Below are 15,278 nucleotides of genomic sequence, written 5' to 3'. Positions count from 1 at the left end.
TAATTAATTTTACCATTTAATCAATTCTACGTTTTTTTTCGATAGTAATAATATTTATTTCAAATTTAATAATATTAATGGATATAATAATATTATTAAAATTGGTTGATCCAAGTTCTTATAGTTTTTCAATCCTTTTAAATTAAATTTATGGTTTTTTTCAATAACAATAATATTTTTTTCAAATTTATTAATGATAATGATAATAATAATTTTTAATTCTACCCTTCAAATAAAATCTTTTTTTTTCAATATTAATAATATTTTTTTTTCAAATTTAATAAGTATTATATTAATGATTTTAACTAGGGGTGTTCATGGTCCGGTTCGGTCCGGTTTTAACATAAAAATTCAACCGAACCGGAAAATACTATTCCTGGTTAATATAACCCGAACCGAACTGAGAACCGGTTCAAACCGAACCGGTTTTGTTCGGTTCGGGTCGGTTTTTTAGCCTTAGAAACCAGAAAAACTGAAACCAATTAAATAAGAGAAAACTTGGCTGAATCACAATGACTGGACAAACTTGGTCGAATCACATTCAAAAAAATCCTTGTTGAAAACTTTGAATCCAAGCTCTTCGGTTGAAATCTGAAAGATCTTCCTTAATTGAATCACAATCATTGAATTTATTCATACTAACACAACTACATGTTAACAAAGATTTCAATAGCATCCTATAAAGTAGAGAGTAGAAAGGCAACAATATAAGAGAAAATGAGTTGCTTTAAGCCTTCCTTGTGTACAGAGGAGAGAGAGAGAGAGGGAGGGGTAGGGCCACTGGAAAAGGAGAAGGGGGGAGAGCGGGGAGGGAGGGATGGGGTTGCTGGAAAGGGAAGGGGGAGGGTGAGCAGCTGGAAAGGTTTGGAGGGGGGTATTTATTATTTAGGTTTAGGATGTTTTCTTTTATATTTTGTTTTAGATTTAATTAAACCGGTTCGGTTTGATTTAGTTCAATCGGTTTAAGCCTTTTTAAACTGGAATCGAACCGGATCAAGTGGTTTTTTTTTATTTTTTAATCGGTTTATTCGGTTTTTTCTATCGGTTTGGTTTTTTTTGTTAATTTTTTCTTGATCTTTTCGGTTTAATTGGCTGATCGGTTTTTTTGAACACCCCTAATTTTAACTATAATAGAAATAATAATATTTATAATACAAATAATATTATTTTTAAAATTAATTATAACAAAAATAATAATATTTTTTTATATCAATGCTTTTAATTATAATAGAAATAATTATCTCTAGAAACCTAAGACCTAAGAACCTTCAGTCTTGACATTAGACCTAAGAGAATTGGATCCTAACGCAGGACCCAACACGTGGTTCTGGAGACCTTGGGGCTCGGATCTGCACACCCCAGGCGATGGTTCTTCAAACCCACTTGCCAGGACTTGGCAGCCTGGGGTTGTGACCAAGCGCACGGGTCCAACCCTAACACCCAGAGTGTGGCAACCCAGCGCTAGGTGCTTGCAGCCCCACCCTAACCCAAATTGATCACTTTTTCCTCAATAAAAAAGACAACCCCACCCTTCTTTAGTTTTTGCAACTCTTTGTGTTAATGATAGCTTTGTTATTACATTCCTCTAATCCACAATGCTTTTAACAAAAAGCAAACTTAAACAGTACAAACCATAGTAAAATCATTCTCAGTCTCCAATACTTCCAAACAGTGAAAGTACTTATAGTCCACAGTAATTAAAATTTATTAATGATGATAACAACAATACTAATAGTAATATTAATTCTTAATTTTACCCTGCAAATAAAATTTATTTTTGCTTTTCAATATTTATAATATATTTCTACAAATTTTAAATTATTATTAATAATATAATATTTATAATTTATTACTATTCTTTATCTGTAATATTTATAATAAAAATCAATAATATAATTATAGTGATGCTTTTTGGTAATTCTATCAAGCGATCTTTGTCTATTTTATGTAGGAATAATATTAAATACCTAATTTTTCAAATTAAAATAATAAAAAGTAATTTTTATTTTACTGGATCAAACCTGTTTTAATATATTTTAAGTTTTGGACTGAAACCGGTTCGACCAAATAATACAGCACGCACTATTAACCCGAATAGTGCATCATGTTGCACTCTCCATGTAAATTAATTAGCTTCAATAGTGCAGCATGCTGCACTATTCACGCAAATTAATTGGCATGAACAGTGCAAATTTGCGTGATGTGCAAAAGCATGCAAAAGCATGTAAATTCTGCTTCAGCAAAATCGTGTTTTTAACGCAGATAATAGGGCTCACGTATAAAAATCACGGCCTTAACCAAACACTATGTTATCACTGTTGCATGCCAAACGCAGCTACAAACTCTTACTCTTACAATAAAACACTAATCTCTTTTTTTAGTTAATTGATGTGGGCTTATGTGTTTGGGTATGTAGTGCTGATTTTTGCTTGAAAATAATTTATTTTTTATTTAAACACATAAAATTATTAAAAAATAATAATTCAATATTTTTTAAAATAAAATGAATTTTAAAATGCAAATTATAATTTTCTTTTTCCTTCTCTTTATTATAGAAAAAGAGAGCAAGTTGACCCCAAAAAAGAAAAAAGAAATTGATTAACTAGTATAAAACGATTATCCACGAAAAAATTCCCATTTCTAAAAGAAAAAAGCCGAAAAAATACAAGTGGGAATCACAGAGTTGAGCAGCAGGGGACATTGGATTCAGCAGCCACTTCGTTGCATTTTATATGCAAATCTGTTTTGTCAAGTTATCTAGTGATTGATGCACAGAGATCAGAAGCATTTATGGTCAAACAATTCATCCCTTTATACCAAATCGCAAGATAGGCACCTTTAAAAAAAATTCATAAAGAAAATCAACTGGAACCCAACTACAGCTTGGAGATGATGAAGATCAACTCACCAAAACCTACAGTAATGCTTTCACTAGTTCCAAGTCTGGTATATATATCACTGCATTCATGGTGAAGGCAGTATAATCAACGTCTCATGTGGCCATGAGGGAAACACAATAAACATCTTTCTTTACTAAAATACACTCTTGCATCAGAGTTCCAAGAGCAGGGGTGTAAAGTTCTGTTCTTTTTTACCGGTGGAGAACAAACAATGAGCTGTAAGCATTCTGTATTGCGTGCCTTTCTTACTCTACAGACTTGGATAGCAGAAACTTCTCAGGCTATCCCTCTGGATCTCCTTTCCTTGCTCCAAGACAGTTGAATTTCAGTTGATGATGAACACTTCCGGCAGTGGTAAAAAGATGCCTGACGGAATAATTGAAAGAACGGATCAAAAGAAATATCTGGTACATCTATTATATGTCAGCGTGCCATGTTATCATGCCACAGCGTCAGCCTGTCGTCTATTCAATCGTGCATATAACCCATCCTGATGGAGAAGTTCCCTGTGACTGCCCATCTGCATGATGAAAAAGAAAGGATAATAATGGGGGCACTTGCACCTTTTTACTAAATTTTGTACTAAATAAACTCGGTAGGATTGTAAAGAACGGTAAATGCAACCAGATAAATGTCAAAATTAAAATTGCCCGAGTTTGAAAGGAAGTATCTAGAAACCTATAGGCTTTTTCCATCATCTACTTATTAATCCTAGTCTCGAATCTCTATTGTAAACTATGAACATTTCAACTCAAAATCTAGAAGAAACAAGGGTACAGTTTCTCTCCACTTTGCAATCAGTAACAAATATGCCTGAATATTATTGGTCATGGCATTTGTTTACTTGTAGCTTTTGTGTTTGTAGTGCAAAAAACATAGTAAGGTATTTGGTAACACATTAAATTGCGGTTTTTATTATAAGACCCACTAAAAAATTGAGTTTAAAACATAGTATTTTAGAAGCAATTTTTACATGCTTTTGTTAACTGCGTTTTGTAAAACTCTGTTTGTATGTTTGCGTTTTAAAAACACTTTTGAAAAAAAATTATTTTTTTTACTTTAAATTAATATTATTTTTTATATATTTTCAAATCATTTTGATGCACTGATATCAAAAATAATTTAAAAAAATATAAAAAAAATTATTTTGAAGCATTTCCAAGTAAAAAGCACTTTAAAAAGCAACCGCAACAACACAACTACCAAACATTTTATACATGTTTTTGGCTATACATAAACCTCAACCATAATTTTTACCAAACACGTAGCTAAATTCAACTAACCACACTTTTTTAAAAACTTATTTTTTTCAAACCACAACCATAAAAGCTACCTTAAAAACAAACGCACTTATTATTGCTGTGTCAACAATGTCCTCTTGTGGAACATGGGGCTACTGGCCATCCCACGTCAGAAAAAAGAACAACAAAAAAACTGCAGAGGCATTGAGAAATTATGGGATAAATGCCTTCAAAGCCCTTTTACCTGAGGTACAGGTTCGATACATTTTTTTATTTGTGAGCAAGTAATAACTATGGTAGTGCAGAAAAACAGGAAAAAACATATAGTTAAAGAGGTTCGAAAAGAAAATTCCAACTTTCAAAATAATGATGGAGTTAATATTTAGGAATTCAGATGGAATTAACAGAGCACTGACCTCAACAACTTGACCACCATCCATTACCACTATACGGTCAGCAGCTTGTATGGTGGAGAGCCTGGGGAAAGAATACAAGCAAACTTCAACTCTCAATTAAGACAATTGAAAGTAGGTGGGTGCAGCAGACCAAGACCAACCTGTGTGCAATAACAATTACAGTTCTCTTTGCCATTGATTCACTTCTAACAGCACGAAGTACACCCTACAAGCAGATGGCAAATTGAAGTCATCAAGTTATTTACCTCACATATTCCACTCTTTTCTCTCTCAACCTTTTCTTTTCCTTTTGTTTTGGTTTATTTGTCGTGTATTATTCCAAAAGACGATACCTTAACATTGTGCTCGCTCTCTGCATCCAGTGCACTAGTGGCTTCATCAAGGATCAAAATGGCTGGGTCCCGAAGAATAGCACGAGCAATGGCAATTCGCTGCTTCTGACCCCCACTGAGCAGATCATCATCAACAATTGTTTTGTAACCATTGGGAAGGGACGAAATGAATTCATGAGCATATGCCTGCTTTGCAGCCCACTCAACATCCTCCTGTGTTATATCCCGTGTGCATCCATATCTAATGTTTGAACTGATATCCATGTGGAATAGTTTTGGTTCCTGTTTACAAATATTCATAGTAAGGAGGAAATTCTTTGAGTTTACTGGAATTCATTAATTCTGGAGGTAAACGAAGCACCTGCCCAACATATCCAATCCGCTCCCTTAACCACTTGATATCCAACTCTCCAAGAGAGAAGCCATCAATTAAAATCTGCAAGAAAAGTAACAATTACATAAGATTCATATTTGTTCATCTACCGCACTAATCAATAGATCATTAAAATGCAAGAGTATCATCTGCCAACAGCTCCCATTACAATCTTCAAGAGGCAAGCATCCATCAAAATTAAAAATCAAATGATGATTGCCCATGTTTAATGTGTAACTCTTGAATGAACCCAAACTAAATTTGAATAAAGGGGGGAAATAACTTCATGGTCAAGTTTCCTTTTTCAAATGCAAGAAAAGAAAAGAAAAGGACAAAGGAAGCAGGCGCAACCTTTAATAGAAACACGAAACATGAACATCATCTGAATCTCTAATTCTGGTGCAAGATGGGTTCGTCAAGTATTTGAGAAGTGAATTCTCTTGTTTATCCTTCTTCGATCTCAGAATACTAAAAAAATCATTCTAGGCCTCTATTATTACAGAAAATATCACCAAGCATGATGTGGAGGATAAAGTTGTTGTAAGTCAAAGTTGAGAGCCATGCACTAGTTGTACCAATCACTAATGGTAACTTAATAATCCCTATGGAAAAATCAGTTTCTATGTGTTATCCATGCAAACTGGAGGTTTTTTACGTACCAATTTAGAATATACCTCTACTTCCACAAAACAGAGTTCAAGGTCATGTTTTTCCAGTCCTCTAAACTGATATAGTACAAGCAGGAAAACTATCTCCAAATTATTTGCAATTTTATTAATTTTTTATTTTGTCCTTATTTAGGAAGTTTTCTATTTGCAATAAAAAATGGAATTGATCGTCATATTTCTCAAAACAAAGGAAAGGACACGAAAGATGAAACACAAAATTATGGATCAATTAAGCATTCTTGTAGACTTGCTTAAGAATAAGAAAGACGTGAAAATAACATGATGCTATTTATAGGGATCTCATATATATTCCATTCCAAAAAAAAAACAAAGAGAAAGTTAGAAAAAATTGGCATTTAAGGAGGACTTTATTGCTACTGGGAATTTATTTGTTTGGAGTTTATCCCTTTTTGGATAGGACTCTTTAGGGCTTTGGTGTAACAATATGAGCACAAATTTTCTATACCTACGACATCTATTTTCATGATCAATTGAAACAGGTGGATGGGGTGGGGGTGGGGGTGGGGTTAAAGAGGTGGGCTTTTTCTTGCTTATCCCTCTACATCAGGAAGTAGAGAAGGAACCTTGATGACTTTTTACCTTCTCCTTTTACAGTCTTACACTTGATTTTGAAAAAGGTGCTGCTAATAATCAATCCTCTATTCAACAACTGAGATTTAAACACCTTCAGAGGAACACGTAGCACAGAATATAAGATTTCACCTTGATTTCCACATTTTCTTCTACGTTGATTATTCAATTCTAAAGTACCAAATCCTTCCATATCAGACAATAAATAAAAGTTGTTGGAGTCCTGTCACATGTCAAAACTTTTACCTGACCATTTGTTGGCTCATAAAGGCGAAGCAGCAGATTCACTATGGTGCTTTTCCCACTACCACTAAGACCAACCTAAGAGAAATTAGATGAGCAAATTATTAGCAATGATCGTCATTGAAGCAGGATTGGAATCAAAGAAAAAACATTCTTACAATTGCAAGCACTTCACCGGGATGCACTGAAATGTTTACATGTCGCAGCACAGGAACCTGTTCAGATGCTAAAATGATTATTTTGTTTCAAAGCAGCATGATGACAAACTTCAGAAAATTAGAACCCGACATAAAAAAGTAAATATGACATCTAAAAATCTCTCCACTTTGTTTCCTTTCACATTCACCCATAGCCATACAGTTCCTCAAAGTACTCTCTTTTTGGAGAGCATTCACTGCAATATAGGGTATGGAACTACTATGCAGTTACAGTTTTAGCGCTATTTACAGTCAACGAAGAGTGAAGCATGAGAGGGTATGTCTTAAGGAAAGAATGGACATGGAATCAGGAGGCAGAAGTATAATTGATGATGAAGTTAAGAAACATACCATTTCTCTTGAAGGATAATAGAAAGCCACATTTACAAACTCTATATGTCCCATCAGCCTTTGCAACTTTAATCCTGTGAAGCAGTAGAGTCTAAAAAATCAAACTAATATAAATGGAAATAACTTAAATCCTGAACAGTAGCAAAATCTAAAAAATCAAATTATTATAACTGGAAATTCACCAGTAAATAAAATACAAGCAAGGAAGTTCTCTTCTGAATGCAATCTTTTGGCAGCCAAAGTGGCAGCTTTCCTTTGTGTTCTATGGAATTAGATATTGCTGAAAAATAAATAAAAAACTACATGTGTGCAAATACGATACACCTTAGCAGATGATATCTCAAGGCAGTCTCTAAGGCCTATTGGTCAGAGACTTTAAGAGTTGTTTCATCAGTCCAACTCTGGACAAAGTTTCTCCCAACCCAAAGTGCCTAGTTGAAGGAAAAAACCATCAAATCATCATAGAATGTCTGAAAGGTTTGCATTGAAAAACTACCCAGATATTGTAGAATGTCAGCAGTGTCAACTAAGAAACACTGAATTAACACATTGTCCTCCAAATCTTTGATACTCAATTTGGAAACCACTGATGCTTCAAACTCACAGTGGGGAGTTAGAATGCATCTCCCTTTTAATTGCTGCGATCTCACAAGAGATGGATTCATCCATGTATCCAAAAGAGCAAGAAAGAGGAACAGAACAAAATAAAAGAATATAAGCAAGCAAGATCCTATCAAAGTTCAAAACTGCTTGCCTTTTGATAAGAATTGGTCACTTGGCAATAGATCCATCAATTGGAAGACCTTTTCGCTTGCCCCAATGGATTGCATCAGGGATGATAAATTATCCCCTACCCACCATGTAGAATATATCAGCCATTCGCTGTATAATATAAACTTTGTAAGTTGCTCTGCTGTAATATGACCAGCCAGAATAGACGTTCCTCCTACTAGCACCGCAATGACCTATAAAATAAAAACTGCCAAAATAAGCAGGAAGAGACTAAAAACCAGACCACGAAGTTTAGGTTTACTAATACTTTCAAGGCCAGATGCATTAACTTTCATAGTGGATCATGAACACCTTACACTAGAAACTTCCATGAAACCACTCAAATTCAAAAGTTAGAAGATAGTTTGTTTGAAAAATTGACAACATGACAGACTAGATTTAAAAAATAGAAAAATGGACCTGAGTTGAGTGATAAAGAGTGTTGAAACTCAAATTCCAAAATCCATATGCAGCACTTTGTCGTAAGCTTATATTAGCCAATTTCTCCAGCCACAGCTTGTACCTATGGACCAATGATATAAAGCATTTTTCGGCCAGAATCAATTTAGCTGCAAAAAAACATGTATGCCTGATGGCAATGTTTTCCATTTTCTGGGAATTGCAAAGCCAAAAAGCAGATGTGCTCAAGCATGTACAGGATTCAAAAGCATATTTACCTTCCAAGTTCAACTTTTTCTGTTCCATAAATACGAACTGTCCTCATCAAAGAAAATGTCTCTTGTGCCACCTACATAAAAATAATGCAAACCCATTTGTTATGATATCATTAAGAAGAAAAACGAACTGTTTCCTTCAATATCTAAAGGATGAGTTGTTTTATTCTACTTCATTAGCAGAAGCAGTGAACTCTTGAGTCAACTTTGCTGCCTTCTTCTGGTACCTAACAAAAAAGAAAACCAAGTTGAAGTAATAATCAGCAGTGTTCAAAAATAAGTCCATGAATAGAAAAGAGGGGATGATACAAATTATACATTAGCCAAAATCATTGGTCTTTAAATTTGTGTGCCTTGCATGTTGAAGTCACTAATCTAGAGTCAAAGCACATCATGTTTCTAGCAAAAAGCTCAAGAAATCTTACTGGCCGTAGATCAGCATCACTGCTGCTAAAGTTGTGCATATCAACAGTGTGAACGAACCAAGTTTCCAGGACAAAATTATCAAGTAGATCAATGCACCTGTACCCTAGAATGGAGCAAAAGGAACACAAGTTCAATCATCATATTATAAACAAACTAATAACTACTGATGATTTTACCAGCAAATAACCTGTAGGACATTGCGCAATATCAAATTAAGATCATTGCCAATAACACGAGACACTTGCTGACAATCTGACCCAAGCCTACTTGTCAAATCACCGACTGTTTCATTGTCAAAAAATGATATATCCTACAATAGATACACCACAATCATAAGTTAATCCATAAACCATTATATCCAAACAAGCACTGCCTGGAATCGCATTAGAGGACGAACAAAGCAGTAGTGCTGATCAGAGTATAACAAACCTGGAGAAGAAGAGCAGAATATAATGTTTCCCTCATTCGCTTCACCTACAAAATACTACAGAAGTCAGAACGATACTTCACGGGAGATAGCGTTTCACAAAACAGCTCTTCTCTAGTAGTATCTTGAAAAACTCAAGTCTAAACATCTTCTTTAAGCTAAGCAAGCAATTTTAGAATGTAACTCGGAACTACCAACGATATGAACTCTGGCATTGGCATAACACAACTGATAGGACCAACAAGTGAAATGCTAGTTTAGAAACCGGAGAGGTTAACCACCAGGGAGTGACTCACCAGGATCATATTTGCAATGCCAAAACAACAACCCCGTATTCCACTGAATTTCAAATAAACAAGGCACAATGTCAGCAGCTGTCAAATTGAAACCTCAATGTAGGAAATTGTTGCATTAACTATATATCAGACGGCCATGCTTTATTAGCATGCAAGCTACAGGAGAAGGGGATTTTTGACCATACAAGATTTTAACCTGCAAATTCCAGCTACAACACATAGGGCAACCAAGAGACGCACATTTCGGTGGAATACTGCAACGGTTGCAGTCTGGGCTGAAAAGATCGATGCCGTTAAGAAATGCGGTACTGCGATTTCCGAAAGCTGAGCCCACCACAAGCACGTGCACAAATTAAGCACTACTCCTACTGGTTAAAATTAATTAATTAAATTCAAGAAAATCACACGCACCGCTGCAACAATGAGAGCAGTAAAAGCGGCGAAAATGACCCAACGATCCTGAGCCACAAGGTGCCACATGCGAGTAAGTGCACGCCACATGGTGACCGGTTTGGCCAAAATTTTAATATCCGCCTCATCAGAAAAGCTCCACCAGTCTCCTCCAGGCAAAATTGATGGAAGAAACTCGATAAATCTCCGAATCCTTTCGTTTAACTCAACACCTTCCTCTCTCTCCACCCGCTGCTCGCTTCCATAATACTGTTCTATGTTACTGCCATAGCCGTTTACTGATGATGATGAAGAAGAAGACGAAGATTTTGGGGGAAGTGGTCTTCTTCTATTATTAATATTATTATGAAGGGAAAATTGAAATCCGGTACCGGTGTCTAAACGGACGAGGTTCCTACAGGTACGGATTAGACGACGTTGCTTATATTTGTGGTGGTGGGGCGAAGAGAGAAGGCGAGGCTTTATTAAGTTGACATTGCTGCAGCAAATCAGCACGGCCATGGATATATGATTGAAGAAACGGAGAAGTAAGAGGAGTGCACCGCTTTCTTCTCTTTCTGCAACTTTGCGTTGTGAAATTTGGTTGCCAAGGAGTGTTTCTTAAGCAAGTCTTCAGTTGAATTATTTGAGAGTCATTAATAACCATTGGATTAAAAATAAAGAGGTTATTAGACTGGTTAATTACCAAGCCGGTGCTAGCCCCTTGTAAACTGTTTCTTTCTTCCTTTTCCAAATCAATTTTTTATTCTTTAATTAATTTCTCCGTGAACCAGTGATCATCTCTGGCTCGTTTGGTTTCGACATCTAGATTAGGGCTTTTTGAGTTTAAGGAAGAAGGGGGGAGCTTTTTAGTTGCTGTTTTTTACTGCTATATGTTTTGTTGTCGTGGAGTTATAGACGCCAGGAGCATAAGAAAGAGAGGATTAGAGGTACATTGTTGATAGAGCTCGATCCCTGCTTGCTATTTGGACGTGAGGTGCCAAAAATTCGGGCTCATTGCAGCCATTAGCACGTGTGTTTTTTAATTAATTCTTCATAAAATATTTTTTAAAATATTTTTATTTAAAAATATATTAAAATAATATATTTTATATTTTTAAAAAAATTATTTTTGACATTAATATATCAAAACAATCTAAAAAAAAATCAAAAAAACTAATCTAAAACAAAAATAAAAATCAAGATTTTTTAGAAGCGCAGTTGGGTTGCAAAAATAAACTACTTATTACTATTTTTTAGAATTGCGATAACTTTTATAATTGTAATTTGAAAAAAAAATATTTTCAGTTTTTTTCTTAACTAGTGTTCAAGAAAGAGTTTTCACTGAAACTCGTGTAAAATTATTTGGTTATTTTATCAATTAAATGATATTCATTCTATAATTATAGCGAAGCACAACCCCAACTAGGTAAACAAACGGACCCTTAATGGGAAGCACAGTGGTTATTTATAAAGATGGTAGCGCAAATTTGAGATGTAACTGTTGTAAATAATAAAGTTTAAAAAATTATTATTTTCAAAGGTTTTTTACTCTACATTGAAAAGATATTATCTTCTTCTTTTAAGTTTAAGTATTTAAACTAAAAATATTTTTTATTTCATATTGACACAATTTTTTTCTTATGAATACAGAGTATCTATATTAATAGGTCTCTAATCTCACATTGAAAAAATAAAATCTTCTTATAATGTTTATATAGTGAACTTTGATATGGGTTAATAATCATGGAAGGCATTGTCTTCCTAGTACGATTGCATAATTTACCATGAAAATAATTGGCATGATCTTCCTAGTACGATTGCATAACTCTTCAAGGATGGGATAAAAGTGACCTCAATAATAAGGATTGACGTAATTTTCTCAGGGCAATAACCCCACAAGTCCAAAAAAAATTGACTTCATCCTTGCAATGCAATAACACCAATTTTTGTGTGATCCCAGCGCCATCTCAACGATTTGTTGGAAATATAAAGATACAGTTATAACTTGGATTCTTCTTGGTTTCAATCAAGGGGCATATCCTACCAAAGTTAGGCAAAATTCAAAGCTCGATTCCTATCAAAATTTGATAAATATTTTTCTAAATATAGGCGTTGAACCCATACAAATTTTTAACAATTTTTTAAGGGCTTTTGAACCCTGCATAAAATTTTTAGTATAGGCATTAGACTTGTACAAATTAAGGAATTCCTCGATATTTTTCTAAGTATGGGTGTTAGACCCATACAAAATTTCAAAACTTTTCTTAAGGGCTTGAATCCCGTGTAATTTTTATTATGGGCATTAGATCTATATAAACATCACATGTCAATATAAACATGAAAATAATAAAATTTATAAAATAAAACAAAATATATGTTACATGGATAAACCCCACAGGACTGAGGCTATATACATGAGCAAAGGGGATGGGGGAAAGGGAATAGAATATCTAACTCGGGCTCCCCAACTAGATATTCTCCACGATGGGCAGCAACAACCCTGATAAGGAACACATCCAAAAAATCAAGCATCAGGACTAGATGGAAGGCAACACTAAAGTCTACATGCATTCCCCTTGATTGATTTAAGAAATACATATTAGACATGACAAGAAAGATCTTGTATCTAACTGTCTCAGACAAAGCTATAAACCTTTTAAAAAGTTCATAGAGCTCTTCGTAAGAGTTCCTCAAAACCTCCAGTTGAGCCTAAGAACTCTAGGCTTCTTTCCTGACAGTGATAAGCTTAACCATCAGATCATCTTAAGTGGTTTTCACCTAAAAAATCTTCCATTTCAGGATATCCATTTGATTATAAGCGACTTGAAGCAGTTTATCATTGGAGTCAAACTGAAGAACAACACCTTATATTTGTTCATTCAGTGATAACTAAACCACCTTGAGGCTCCTCAATTCAGCCTTCACAATAGCTTTATCCTCTTTTCGTCACTTAAAGACAGCTTGGTTTCCACTATTTTTAGCAATGACTTGTCTTATATGGTTCCTCTTGGTCATTCAACACTTCTTAGAATATATGCACATTAAGAAAATGTGCCAAAAACAAGTGTTAATAATAACGGTCATAAAACTAAACTACAAGGATAAACAAGAAAGCTCTTTACATTGAAGGCCATCTGTCAACTTAAAGCCAAATGACAATGATAGATCCTATAAGACATTATTAAGATGTCTGATGAAATGGTGGGGATCCTTTCTAGTAGTCTCACCACCTAGAGGTCAGTCTCTCCAAGGCCTTTCCTTCTACCAATAACAACCTCCATAAGTTGTCTCTTCTTATTAGTCAAGATAGAGAAATTGAAAAGATATTTACCAAGAGCAAGGCAAAAAAAAAATCTTTAAATTCAGCTTCTTAAAAAATAACCCAAGTAAAGACCCCAACTATTGTAGCCTTTATAGATAAGGTAGTTGAGGCAAAGGAAATGTCTTTATATGAGCCTTTATGATTGAGGCTAGAACATTGGTCTTTACAGGGATAGAGACCCTTATTATTTTTAAAGCAAGCCATGACACCTGCAGTCATTTTAGGAGAGGTCAAATTTGTTTGACCCTAAGGAAGAAGAGTATGACTACCCATAGTTTTTGTTTCTGTAGGAGTTTTGGCTCTCACCATTGTATTTTTAAGGATAGGGAGTTCATCGATAATGATGGATTAGCCCTCTATCTCTTCTCTAGTCTTGTCTCTACTTAAGATAAGAGATGAAAATCCTTTTAATGAACTTTTCTTAAAAAGGGTGAGACATATGGCCATAAAGAATCCCAAAAGCTCTGGAAAGACAAATATAGTAGGGAAGTTAAAAGGTCTCTCATTAATGTGACAAACAACTTTTAGGTAAAAAGACTTTTTTTAAGGTTGGTAACCTTTCAAAATCTTTGTGTAGTAAATACAAAGACTTGGAAGGCTACTAATAAATCAATGTGTTTTATGTTATTTTTGCCTGGAATCCATGTTCAATAAAAGGACCAAAGGTAAAGTGATGACCTGATATTTTTAGGCTTAGCTACGTACTAAACTCGTGTACACATGTGTTTAGCAGACCGCCAAACCTAATATCTCTGGGCTCAACTACATACCAAGCCCACGTATATATAAGCGTGGTAGGCTATTAGATCCAATATCATTGGGCTTGACATCTCGCCGAGCCTAGATGGATGTAAAATTGATGATATTTTTAGGCTCCCTGTTAGGTTATAAGACTCTGTTTGTTTTTGTCGTGACTCTTAACATAAACAATTAAGGTAAAAAAAATAACAATCTCTCTATATCCCTAGGTGTATAAAAGTCTTATAGGAACCTGTTACTTTATCCATCATTAATAATGTGTAAGAGATATTTATCCTTTTTTAAATGCTATCAAAGCAAGATAACACTTCAACCTCTTCTCTTCATATAAAGACAGCTTCATAGATTATAATGACCAGGAGATTCCTTTAAAAAGCTAGGTTCACAATCTTTATTGCATACATATTTTCAGAGCATCTCTTTAAAATATCATTACACTCTCTCTTTAAAAAGATATTTATTTAAGTATCTGATAGTTCCAAAATCTATATAAAAAATAAACCTTTTTTTAGGTTCGAGCTACCAGTCACCTTGGCCAAAAATAGAAAAACAAATTGCTTGAATAAAAAGATTAACCAAATATTAGATATATAAACCTTATTCTTAAATTATTTGGAATTTAAGACATCTTCAATTATATATTGTGATGGTTATGTTACTGCTCATAACTAATAAAAAGCCAAATATTTATAAAAAATACAAAATACATTGACGTCAAATATTATTTTGTTCAAGAAATTACTATTCCAAATGATATCAGTACAAGGAAAATTAGTATTGTTGATAGCCTGATGATGACTTCATACATTCGATAAAGAATGTATTTGGAAGTGTGATAGCAATTGTTTTTTCAAAGTGTTTTTTCATTTTAAAACACGTCAAAATATATTTTTTATTT

General features: G+C 34.3%; 1 protein-coding gene across 2 annotated transcripts; it reads right to left on the bottom strand.

The window, feature by feature from the left end:
* Positions 1-2,787: 2,787 nt before the first annotated feature.
* On the bottom strand, positions 2,788-11,204 carry LOC118045375 (ABC transporter B family member 26, chloroplastic). Of its 2 annotated transcripts, none has more exons than XM_035053981.2 (18): positions 10,318-11,204; positions 10,103-10,230; positions 9,907-9,949; positions 9,613-9,657; positions 9,371-9,493; positions 9,183-9,286; positions 8,930-8,984; positions 8,761-8,831; positions 8,504-8,606; positions 8,067-8,277; positions 7,313-7,386; positions 6,923-6,979; positions 6,768-6,842; positions 5,251-5,325; positions 4,890-5,171; positions 4,698-4,762; positions 4,558-4,618; positions 2,788-3,420 (listed from the first exon to the last, which is right to left on the bottom strand). In XM_035053981.2, exons 1-18 carry the CDS (start codon positions 10,816-10,818, stop codon positions 3,340-3,342), a joined length of 2,154 nt encoding a protein of 717 aa, XP_034909872.1. In that variant the 5' UTR covers positions 10,819-11,204; the 3' UTR covers positions 2,788-3,339. The 2 variants fall into 2 exon arrangements, with proteins under 2 accessions (XP_034909872.1, XP_034909873.1); XM_035053982.2 differs by having other exon boundaries at positions 10,092-10,230; positions 10,318-10,377.
* Between the last annotated feature and the right edge of the window lie 4,074 nt (positions 11,205-15,278).

Source organism: Populus alba, chromosome 10 (assembly GCF_005239225.2).
Source record: "Populus alba chromosome 10, ASM523922v2, whole genome shotgun sequence".
Taxonomy (NCBI): Eukaryota; Viridiplantae; Streptophyta; class Magnoliopsida; order Malpighiales; family Salicaceae; genus Populus; species Populus alba.
Note: the sequence above shows the minus strand (reverse complement) of the source record. Positions and strands in the feature narration are given on the sequence as shown.

Bases quoted from the DNA above. Each gene is read 5' to 3' on its own strand.
- LOC118045375 (XM_035053981.2), bottom strand. From the start codon at position 10,818: ATGGCCGTGCTGATTTGCTGCAGCAATGTCAACTTAATAAAGCCTCGC. The intron at 8,985-9,182 runs GTAAGATTTCTT...CTTTTTTGTTAG, and splicing joins GTGATGCTGATCTACGGCCA to GTACCAGAAGAAGGCAGCAA. The intron at 8,607-8,760 runs GTAAATATGCTT...ATTGGTCCATAG, and splicing joins GAAAAAGTTGAACTTGGAAG to GTACAAGCTGTGGCTGGAGA.